Here is a 12,173-nt window from a genome sequence, read left to right as displayed (position 1 = left end):
TATGAAGGCCTACTGTATGAAGAGTCCTTGTTACCAGGAGATAATAGTGGTGGAGGTTCAGCTTACACTGGTACTCTTATAAATTCCCCATGGTTTTTTAAAAACTCTTTTGGTGGTGGTTGTTTTTCAGGAAGCACCAACTAATAAACTTCTCTATGCCAAGGATATCCCAACCTACAAAGAGGAAGTCAAGTCTTATTACAAAGCAATCAGGGATTTGCCTCCATTGTCATCTTCAGAGATGGAAGAATTCTTAACTCAGGAATCTAAGGTATTGTTGCAAAGTAAAAAGACTGGATTTGGATATTTCTTTAAAAAAAAAAAAAGCCATTTCAGAATCTCTCAACAAGGCTTTATTTCTTTAAGAAACATGAAAATGAATTTAATGAAGAAGTGGCCTTGACAGAAATCTACAAATACATCGTAAAATATTTTGATGAGGTAAGATTTTGAATAACATTTAAAAAAATAAGATATGAATCAGTCACCAGAATTTGGTTATAAAGCATTCTGTAGGTCTCAGGACAGCTCTGGCATCCCAAATGGCCAGAAAGGGAGGCCAGGAAGCCTGGCTGAGATGGGGGATCCTGGCACCAAGCCAGACCCTGCACGCGGCTGCTGCCCCTCATAGTTTTACTATGCTGCTCGCCTTTGGACCAACCATTTACATTTGAGTTAATGGGGCCTATAGCCATACTGGCACAGTTAACTTTGATGAGTAAGTAGTGGTCCTAATAAAAGGGGCCTGCTTATGCTTGGTTATAATCTGCTAAAATGAAAGCTAAGCTTGTTAAATCGCCTAGATTCTGTATTCAGTAGTTAAAGTATGACATATTTCTAACTTAAGCAACTATTTCAATAAACCATTCTCCTTTATGATTAATCCTCCTTAATCTGGATTTTTTTCTTTGGGAATTCACACAGACACAGTCATCAGATGCGCTGTTTCCAAATATGTTAATTCCCCCTTCCCTGATTCCCCCCACTCAGTCATGCTGGGACAGGCTATCCATGTCAATGGTGAGAATAGCTCACCAATTCCATTTGCTACTTGAAGATCAAGTGAAGCACTAAGGTAGGGTAGAGGCAATGAGTTCCTTAAACATGATAAGCATCCCTCTTTCCAGGGGTCAGGGGTTAGAAGGGAAGCACTGGGGAAGGGAGGGAGAGGAGGGACTACACTGCCCAAGAGGGAAGGGGAGGGGAGGGGAGGGGAGGGGAGGGAAGGGAAGTAGACGTCTCTGACCAGGAGGCCCCTGCCTGCTGCATTTAAGAAGAAATACTTGCCTGCATGTTGGCTGCCCAGGAATGCTTGCTGTGCTTGGAATGGCTGTAACATAATGCATAAAACAGGGCCTTGAAATTCTGGCCCCATATTTGTAAGCAAATAGTTTGGTATTTCTTGTGAGCTTCTGTTTTAAACCTAAGCGTTGTTGATCCTGTGATAATGACTTAGCAAAACAACTTGCAAAGTGAGTATGTAAATGATTGAAGAAAATGTTGGCATCTGTTTCATACAGATTTTACCACTCACAGCATCAGGAATGCAAAAAAAACAGAATTGTAATGCTAAAACCACAATATCTAAAATATAACTGTTCTAATTGTCAACAGATTCTAAATAAACTAGAAAGAGAACGAGGGCTGGAAGAAGCTCAGAAACAACTCTTGCATGTAAAAGTCTTATTTGATGAAAAGAAGAAATGCAAGTGGATGTAAGCACTCTGGGGCCTGGCTTAATCTGGTAAAGTTCTTCAGACGACTTGGGAGCAAAATGGCTGCTTAAGCTACTCTGTGTCGTTAATTATTTAAGTTTGCACATAGGTTCCACTTTGAGCACTGTCTTTTTTAAGAGAGCAAGGCACACGCACAGCTTTTAGAAAGCATACCAAGCACTGTGCCTGTGTGTGTACTGTGGGAGCGCTTCTGTACATAGAGTTGGAGTGGTTGTCACAAACAGCCTCCTTGTTCAGAGAATACAGGGCCACTAAGCAAGGGTCAGTATTGTAACTACAGTCTCCACTTAAGCACAATGATATATACGTGGTTTTGTTTGAAAACTACAGCTGTGTAGCACTTGTGACTACACTGCACCTCTGCAGACAAGGGACACTGCCAGTGATCAAAACAAAATGTGAAATGAGTCATCTGGAAACAAGGTAGGGATGTTAGGGCAACCTTGCGGACTTGCAGCATTGAAACTTTCCCCGGTAGTTCTTGGAAAAGCTGACCGCAGAATTTGGTAGTGTGTACACTTAGCATTTGTGAGTGTGTGTGTGTGTGTTTTTAAACCAAAAACTAACAGTGTTGCAACATTGTTGAAAGGGCTCGTGTTTTTCAGTGGTCACCGACTGTACTCCATCAAACTCACCTCCATTTCACTAAGGAACTCTAAAGCAGGGAGAGGGAGTAGGCTTCTTTAAATGCAACATCATTTTACCCAGACACTTTAAAGTATGTACGTTTTCTTCATTTTATTTTTTTCACATTAAATGTATTTGATGATAGTGGACATGTTGGCTATTGTAAAAAAAAAAAAAAAAAAGAAATCAGTAGCTTATTTCTGTCTAAACAAACAACACTTCGATCAGAATTGTCTGTGGAAGAGTAACGCACTCCCCTAATCCTACATCTCTATATTACTATCTCCTTGCTTTAGATTTCTGGTGAACCCTGTGGTTATTAATACTTGTGTGTGATTAAAAAAAAAATACATTTTACATTTCATGAAATTGCTGTTCACACTGGAGTATTATATATGAATATATATATTTGAGGCCCATGGCCTGAAAAATATTAGTATACAACTTGGTATCTTAGTCTTATGATGTACTTTTTGAGAGTATTCCTCACAAGAGAAAGAGTTAAAAAAAACCTGTTTTATTCATGCCTTTTTTAAAAAGAATTCCCTATCTAGTTATACTGTAGTCTTTTTATTGCTGATTTTTTATTCCTGAATTTTTGCTGCTCATGACCAACTTTAATACCACTGTGTTTTCCTTCTATTAAACCAGAAGTAAAAAGTGTAATTGGCAACTCTCAAACTTTCCTTGTGGCACCTTTACCCTTGGTGCTCCAAATCCCAGATTGAGGAAAGAAATTTTTTCAAGTAGCAAATAAAACATTGATCACACATTCCTTAAAATCATTTACCGACACTGTATGGGATATCAGGATTTAAATGTGAATTTGTCTTAAATGAATGCTGTTCTTTTTGCTCCTCACTATCTGGTAAAGAGTGAGAGGTGACACCTCACAAACTGATCAGAGAAAATAAGCATTTATTGCCCTGACAGGCACCTTCCCAATCCTGTCGCTTTTGACCATTATCTGTCCAATGGACACACCTCAAAAATACTACCAAATAGGTTACTTATAAAGGTGAGAGGTCTGGTCCCCATCTAAGGCTGCTACAGTCTTGATGTGAAGGGGTTCACAAGAGAACAGTAGGAGAGCTGAGAGCCAAGGGTAGGAGAGTTGCCCAGAAGACTTCCCTTCTTTAGGGTACAGAAATGCTAAGAAATCTCAAAGGATCAGTTACAGCTTTGTCTAAGTATTCAGTAAATGCTACATGAGGGTGTCCCTGTCCAGCTCTCTGGCACATGAGTCCTGTGTGGAGACTTACCTTCTTTTCCAGGGACTGTGCTGCTGGGAACTTTGGGCAAGTCACTTACCTCTTTGTGCCTCAATTTCTGTATAATATTTCTAACCTACCTCACTGAGGTGGTGTGAAGACTCACTAATGTATGTAGCGTGTTTGTCAATCCTCCAGTGAAAAGCACTATCTGGATCACATTAGCCAAAAGCAGTAAACGGCCAAATTAGATGTGTGCTGAAGACAATCAGTCACTGGGTCTACATTAAACAGCAACCAGAGAAACAAATGGCAAACATTGTCTATTTTCAAGTTTCTTTGCCTATTTTTTTGGTGCAAAACCATTTATAAACAACTTTCTTTTTCTAACACTAGTGTCTACAGCAGCATTTAAAAATTAATTCTGTTACCTTTTTCTGTATTAGGGATTTAAAGTCTATTTCTTATTGTATACCTGATTGAAGCCGTTCTTGGAGATGAATGTTTTAAATGTCTATATCCAAAAATAAACATTTTGATGTAACTGTGGACTGTTTTTGTCTTTTTCCTCCTTCAAGTTTTCTAGTTATAATTAATAGATTTTTAAATTCTGAGTGGCTCCATGGAAATTAATTATTTTTCAAAAACAAAGTGTCACTGTATACACTCTGGAAATTAGCAGCTATATATATAGTGAGTAAATCTAGTTTCTTCTAAATGATGTTAAGGCTGCACAATTTCACTCCTGGCCTCCACTATCAATTAACTTGGACCTTTGAATGTGAAGACTTCTGGATAATGAACATTCCACTGAGTCCGGCAGACTTGAGCTTTGCCTTGTTGACGTGAAGTTATTCCAGCAGAATGCCTTAAAAATGTTACATGAAAAAGCAAATGGGGACTTACCTGGTGGCACAGTGGTTAAGAATCCACCTGCCAATGCAGGGGACACGGGTTCGAGCCCCAGTCCGGGAAGATCCCACATGCTGCGGAGCAACTAAGCCCATGCACCACAACTACTGAAGCCTGCACCCCTAGAGTCCGTGCTCCACAACAAGAGAAGCCACTGCAATGAGAAGCCCACGCACTGCAATGAACAGTAGTCCCTGCTCCTGCAACTAGAGAAAGCCCGCGTGCAGCAACAAAGAGCCAACGCAGCCAAAAATGAATAAATATATAAAAAAAAAAAAAAAAGCAAATGATGGCATACTTAGGGACACACAGAAATAAAACATTTGTAACAGTTTGGTTAGATCCAATAGATCCAAAACAGTAGGAGGCAAAGTTAAAAACCAGCAATATTTCTAAAGGGACCCCACTGGGTTCAAGTTTTACAATGAATGGCCCTTGTTTTATACAGCCACAGTATTTAATTATTTGTACTCTGTTATTTTCTATCAATCCTAACCCAACTAAGCCAAAATTGGTGAGATCTTCTACACTGTATGGTTAAAGCAAAATTAAACACAAAACAATAGTTAGAAAAATATTTATTAAGCTCTTTAATAAATTATGTGCACACAGCTTTTAGAAAAGGTAGTGTTTTATAATATATATCTAGAGATCTTTATTTTTTTATACTAACTTTAAAATTGTCATTTTTCAAGAACTAGAGGTTTATAACTCATATATAGTAAACCAGAAAATGTTCACTGACCCTGTTATTGCCAAGCATCTCAAAGAAGAGGAAGAGGGAATTCAAGATGGGCATGTTTTAGGCAAGATGCCAAAAAACTCAACAAAGTAAGATTAATAAAATAATTTAAAAACTTGATTCCCTAATGAGTTCCTTTTATTTGTTCATTTATTTCACATTCTCAAAGGGTTGTCAATAATATCCTAAATATCTCTGAAGCTGCTTTAGTGCTTCACTTATCATTAGTATAACCCTAAAATCCTGACATTCATTCAATACATCATGTACTGGTACCTTCTCTTGAGGCACATTCAAGTGTTTTGGCAAACAGTAATAAAGTATCTAAATACCACATACGTTAAAACTTCAAGCCTTATTGAGTCACTGATTTCATCCCTTTTGATTTGCCTTTTCTCCAAGAAAATCATTCCCCAGGAAATCCAAGTTCCTCTAGTTGTTTTCTTTGTGTTGTTTCTAGTTCTTCTAGTCTTTTGCGAAGTAGAGAGAGTTCCCTTTGATGCTGCTCCTCCTTAAAAGCACAGAAAGAGAAAAAAAAAAAAAACAACAACAACAGAAAAAGCACATCAAAAAAGACTGTTAGAAAAACTGGTGGAAAAATAACTGTTAGGCAGTGGCCTCAGTGCCTCTATTATTCAGGCCTGCAACATCTGGCAAGAAAAGGATGACCATTTTAGCAGTCTAAGAACACCAGCATGGTCTAGATTACCAACTAGTCCTCGCTTCTCTCCTGCCTCTGGCTATAGCCTTCAGCAAAAACCCAAAGTCTGTTCCTCTCTAGGTGTAAAATTCACCAGGGAGTGAATTAGATAATAGTAATGTAGGGCCCAGGTGTACTTATATGGCAACTTTCTAATGTGATGAGAGTTTAATAGCAGTTTATCATATAAACAAAGCACTTCGTCTGAGATTCAATTCAGTGACTTACAACATTAAAAATCTTCAGTGCTTACAACATTACAAAATGTCATTGCTTATTAACAGTTCATCTTCTGAAAATCATCCAATCAATTTGATTCCATCAACATCTCAGGGATCTGATAAAGTAGAACCAACTCAGGTTTTGGAATTATACAGATTTAGGTATGAAACTCAACTCTCACTTAGCTATGACCTTAGTCAAGTCACTTCACCTCTCTGACTCAGCTTCCTCATCTGCAAATTGGGAATACTAATACCTTCCCTCAAAGCATTTTTCATTAGGATTAAATATTGTATGGAAAATACATGGTGCAGTACATTTGCGTAAATGTTGATAGTAATTAGTATTGTATGAGTGACTACAAACTCAACAGTTATTCAAAGACTTATCAGTTAAGCTTCTTCCTTTCAATTGCCCAATAGGAGACTTTACTCCTAGCACCATCACTAAAGGATAGGATAGACTCAAATCCACTATGCCTCTCAGCAGATTTTTTTGGTAAAGATTCAGGTTTTTAACTATTTAAACAGGGGAAAACTTATGGAAATATTTATCGAACTTTTTTCCCTAAAATAAATGCTCATACCTGCATATGAGGAGGAAAGGATAGTTCCATGCCTGGAACCACAGTTGGTGACTGAAAGCTAACAGGATTGATGGATGCTGTTGAAGGTATGTTAGGACCCAAAATTAAACTTCGAAATTCATTATGTCTTCTCTGTATATCCTTTAGTCTTTTTTGAAGCCTTGTATATTCTTCAAATGGAACATTTTGTCTTAAAAAGAAAAAGTGTTTCTGTTTAATACAGTTACATTCTATTGAAGAACAGTATGAGTCACAGAACGTAATTTTAATTGGAAGAGAAGGATTTCTAAATTATAAGATTTATCTATATATGATATACACATAAAATTTGGTTTATCTAGAAAGATAAACAGGAACATGATATGACATCTTAATTATATGCGTTACTGTTGGCCCTGCAGGCTATCAACTGATTTTAAAGTTTTATTTGCCAATTAATCAAAGATTAAAAATCTTTTGGGGCTTCCCTGGTGGCGCAGTGGTTGAGAGTCTGCCTGCCAATGCAGGGGACACGGGTTCGAGCCCTGGTCTGGGAAGATCCCACATGCCGCGGAGCGACTAAGCCTGTGAGCCACAATTGCTGAGCCTGCGCGTCTGGAGCCTGTGCTCCGCAACGGGAGAGGCCACGATAGTGAGAGGCCCGCGCACCGCGATGAAGAGTGGTCCCCACTTGCCGCAACTAGAGAAAGCTCTCACACAGAAACGAAGACCCAACACAGCCATAAATAAATAAATAAATAAAATAAAAAAAATAAAAATCTTTTGATACTTTTACTTTCATTTCCACTTTACTCCGCCAACCCATGAATCCTGAAACTAAAAGGAGACTCCTTAAACCAAAAGGGTGCCTTATTTTACTGCAGGAATCAAATAGAAATAAAATACTAGGTTGAATCTTTTTTTTTAAGGGAAACTTATTTATCTATCTATCTATCTATTTATTTATGGCTGTGTTGGGTCTTCGTTGCTGCACGTGGGCTTTCTCTAGTTGCGGCGAGTGGGGGCTACTCTTCATTGCAGTACGTGGGCTTCTCACTGCAGTGCATTCTCTTGTTGCAGAGCATGGACTCTAGGGTCGCGGGCTTCAGTAGTTGTGGCTCGTGGGCTCTAGAACTCAGCCTCAGTAGTTGTGCCACACGGGCTTAGTTGCTCCACAGCATGTGGCATCTTCCTGGACCAGGGCTTGAACCCGTGTCCCCTGCATTGGCAGGCAGATTCTTAAACACTGCGCCACCAGGGAAGCCCTAGGTTGAATCTTATGAATGCCATTTTTGTACGTGAAATATGGTCAAATATAGCAAATTTTATATTGTCCAATTTAATTTTTTTAAATGTACCTAATGACAAAGGTAAAGCTACCCAACTTTAGGGGGAAATGACATGGATAAAAAAACCACTTTTCAGGCCTTCACAGATTTTGGACATAAATTTCCTGACGATCAATCACACCAGTAATCAAATATAGTTTCAAAACCATTTGAAGTTCTAGGCGATCTGTGCCATAGCTGCCCAATCTTGAATTGGTAACACCTCCTCCATAACCATTAATTTTGAAATATTAAGTTGAATTTTGTTTTAGAATGAATCTGGTGGCTTCTTACTTTGGAACACAGAGTATTATACAGTTGGCATTTATTCCACAGTCTAGAAACCTCTTGGATGTTCTAAAAAAAACACAACTGTTCACATTTTGGTAATAATTATACCCAGAAGACCAGTGCACATTATAAAACATCACTGCTTGCTATACAGGCAATTCCCATTACAGAAAAGTCTGATACTGTCTAAATGCTGAAGACTACTACTAATTACCTGAATTTGAAAAGATTTTATTAACTTGAATCACATGGATCACACAATGCCACTACCACTAACTTAATATGGTAAATCTTCTCTGATCAAAAATGCTAATGATGCAGATTATTAGCTGTGCTTGGATGTAAATGAAAAACCAGAAGCTACTGCCCAATAATATTTTCCATACCAAAAAATTTAAAAACTGAACTTTGATTCCAAGTTGTGGCCACAATTTTAGAACTTGTAATCACTAAACTGTCTTGTCTCAGCAGCAAGGATTCACACCACTCCTGGCTACCAAAGCCAGTGACTGACCTCTCCTGTCAGTCCCAACTGTAATACAAACGCATGTGTTAAAGACCTTTTGGTTTGAAGAAACATTCAATCAGAAAAAAAAATAGCAAAGATAATGAATTAGGAGTCTAATGAATGGTTTTAGAGTTCTTTTAAATGTATATTTTAAAAGAAACCCAAGTGCATTATACTCAGAAACAAAGTTGTATAATATCAAAATAGCCACATGGGGTATGTATACATACAAACACATTACCTATTTAACACCTGATTTTCTGTTTCTAATTCTTCTCTCTTTGCCTCCAAGACTTCTACCTTTTCCTGCATTCTCTTCAACTTGTTTTCATGAAGAGATTTTCTCTAGAAAAAGAGAAACAATTAATAATGAGCAAGTATGGTAATACATACTCTCCTATTTGAACAAAGCTATATAGTGAATATTTTACTCACCAAAAAAATTTTACTTAGAGATGAGTATTTTCAGGGAATACTAGGAGCAAAGATTAGTAGATATGATGCGTACTAAAAATTTTAAAGATAATAAAACACAGATCTACCTCATATCCTCAACGTGACAAACAGAACTATTATAAATGTCAAACCAGAAAATTGATATCAATAAGGAAATTGTGCAAATAAAAAATCTAGGAAGGGAAGGAGTCAAATTTTACTAATGAGTTCACCTGTCACCTCATAATCATGACTCTTCATTTTCCCAGAAGATTATCATGGGTTTAAAACAACTATAAATTTAAAATTTAAAAGCATGTTTGCAACTGATAAATTGCTACCAAAGAAGTAAATTAAAGGATCAGACAGATAAGATTGATTATGGATGCATCTCAGTTTGAAAGCATGCCTTTCTAAATATTAAAAAGAAAAAAATTTAAACTTCACAAAGGGAAAATTGGAAAAATCTATGTATAATGCAAAAGTAGTAAATGAAAAAAGGTAATACTTTTTCAGTTTTATAAACAGGTTGTTTTTAGTTTTTACAGAAAAACACCTATAAATGTTGACAATCACTTAGTAGCTACAGACCTTTTAGATTTTTGGTTTCTAACTCTTTACCTAAGTATAACAGGCTTACAGAAAAATGCACATAATGTAAACGTAAAGCAAAATGTAAAACCACGAAGCAAATGCTGGTGTTGTTACCTCACAGGTCAAGAGCACTGCTGTACCAAAAGGGCCCCTACCCTTCCCTCCTTTCAATCTCTACCCCCTCTGTCCTCTGAAAAGGTAACCAACTAATTTACTTCCAAAGCTGTAGTTTAGTTTTGTGTATTTTTGAACTTCATACAAATGGAGTCACAGTGCACATTCTTTTACAGATGGCTTTTTTTCTTTCACTCAATACTGCAGAGATTTATTCGTTACTGCTTACAGGTGTAGCTCATTCATCGCCTACCCTGGCCCAGGAACCACCCTTCTGTCCTTTATTAGCACAAGTATGTATGTATTTACAGGTGACTCAGGACTCTGTCTATTCATTCACCTACCCACATCAAAGAAATCATACACTATATACACTTCTGTTTCTGGATTTTTTGGTTGTTGTTCAACATTTTATCCCTATGGCTAAGCCATGTTATTGCATGTCACAGTTCCTCTCTACTGTTATGTTGTTATCCATTTTACAAACACACTATATTTTATCCCTTCTCCTACTGATACGAATTTGAATTGTTTTCTACTTTGAAGCTACTATGAATAAAGTTTTATGAACATTCCTGAATACGTTTTTGGTAGATATGTGTCCTCATTTCTCTTTGAGTATATACCCAGGAATGAGTCATACAGTATACATATGTTTTATCTTTAGTAAAAACTGTCAGTTTTCTAAAGTGGTTCTAACTAATTACTAATTACATGCCCACCAGCAATATACAAGAGTTCTAACTGCTCTACATCCTTACCAACACTTGGTGTGGTCGGTCTTTATAAATTTTAGCTACTCTGGTGGAATAGAATAATATGTCACTTGTAGCTTTAATTTGCATTTTCCTGTTATCTAATGAGGGTGATTACCTTTTCTTATGCATACTGACCATCTGGATATCCTTTTTTTGTGAAGTGCTTGTCTTAGTCTTTTGCCTGTTTAAAATAAATTTTTTTTTTGAGTAATCTGTTTCTTATTTGTAGGAGTTCTTTATATATTCAGAATATGAATCCTTTGTCAGATATTTGTGTTGCAGATTGACCTTCTCTCAGTGTGTGGTAACATTTTTTCCCATAAGTGTCATTTTATAAAAAGAAGTCCTTAATTATAATAAAATCCAAATTATCAACCATATCTTTTACAGTTAGTGCTTTTTATGTCCTGTTTAAAAAATCTTATCCCAAGATCTTAAGATTTTCTCCCCAAGTTTTTTTCTAGCAGCTTTATTTTTTTACTTGTCACATTTGGGTCTGCAGTTTTTATCTAATTAGGTTGGGTTAATGATAACCAATTGACTCCACATCCTTAAAGGACCATCCTTTCCCTATTGAAAGGCAGTGGTACTTTGTGGTAAGTCAGGTGTTCATATACTATTTCTGGACTGTATTCTGTTCCATTTGTCTGTCTATCCTTATGCCAATACCACACTGTTTTAGTGACTGTAGCTTAAAGTAAATCTTGATATCTAGTAGTGTAAGTCCTGCAGCTTTGTTGTTTTTCTTCAAGATTGCCTTGGTTGTTCTAGTCCTTTGTACTTTCATATGAATTTTAGAATCTACTTTGCAATTTCCACGAGGAAAACTAATGAAATTTTGATTAGGATTGCACTCAATCTACAGATCAGTTTGGGAATAACTGACATCTTAATAATATTGAGTCTTTCAAATCAAGCGTGGTATAGTTTCCCTTTATCTAGGTCTTCTTTAGTTTTTCTTAGCAATATTTACCTATCTTTTATTAGATTAGTTCCTAAATATTTTATATTTTTTATGCTAATGTAAATGGTATATATTTTATTTTCTAATTGTTGTGTATGTAAAGAAAGAACTGATCATCACAGAAATGCAAGTCAAAACCACAATGAGATATCACCTTACAACTGTCAGAATGGCTATTCTCAAAAAGACAAGAAACAAAGTGTTGGTGAGAATGTGGAGAAAAGGGAACCCTCATGCACTGTCAGTGGGAATGTACATTTATGCAGCCACTATGGAAAATAACACAAAGGTTCCTCAAAAAATTAAAAATAGAACTACCAGCAATTCCATTTCTGGGTATTTAGTGAAAAAAACCAAAACCACTAACTTGAAAAGGCACATGCACCCCCATGTTCATTGCAGCAGTACTTACAACAGCCAAGACATGGAAGCAACCTAAGTGTCCATCAATGGATAAATTGATAAA

At 36.8% G+C, this 12,173-nt stretch overlaps 2 protein-coding genes across 5 annotated transcripts in view; one reads left to right on the top strand and one right to left on the bottom strand.

Moving 5' to 3' along the window:
- PLXNC1 (plexin C1) overlaps positions 1-4,125 on the top strand; it is a 305,776-nt gene extending 301,651 nt beyond the window's left edge. For both annotated transcript variants that reach the window (XM_057556153.1, XM_057556152.1), the window contains 3 exons: positions 131-271; positions 367-441; positions 1,615-4,125. In XM_057556153.1, coding sequence (XP_057412136.1) covers positions 131-271; positions 367-441; positions 1,615-1,719 — 321 coding nt within the window. In that variant the 3' untranslated portion in view covers positions 1,720-4,125. The remainder of the gene's footprint in view (positions 1-130; positions 272-366; positions 442-1,614) is intronic.
- Positions 4,126-4,505: 380 nt separating this feature from the next.
- Positions 4,506-12,173, bottom strand: part of CEP83 (centrosomal protein 83) — a 121,974-nt gene continuing 114,306 nt past the window's right edge. For 2 of the 3 annotated variants that reach the window (XM_057556154.1, XM_057556155.1), the window contains 3 exons: positions 9,084-9,187; positions 6,737-6,926; positions 4,506-5,739 (listed from right to left, as the gene is read on the bottom strand). In XM_057556154.1, the coding sequence (XP_057412137.1) occupies positions 5,635-5,739; positions 6,737-6,926; positions 9,084-9,187 (399 nt within the window). In that variant the 3' untranslated portion in view covers positions 4,506-5,634. Of the gene's footprint in view, positions 5,740-6,736; positions 6,927-9,083; positions 9,188-12,173 lie in introns of those variants that run through there. The other variant, XR_009009674.1, reaches the window with a different exon arrangement.

Source organism: Balaenoptera acutorostrata, chromosome 11 (genome assembly GCF_949987535.1).
Source record: "Balaenoptera acutorostrata chromosome 11, mBalAcu1.1, whole genome shotgun sequence".
Classification (NCBI taxonomy): domain Eukaryota; kingdom Metazoa; phylum Chordata; class Mammalia; order Artiodactyla; family Balaenopteridae; genus Balaenoptera; species Balaenoptera acutorostrata.
This window is presented reverse-complemented; position numbering and strand designations above follow the sequence as displayed.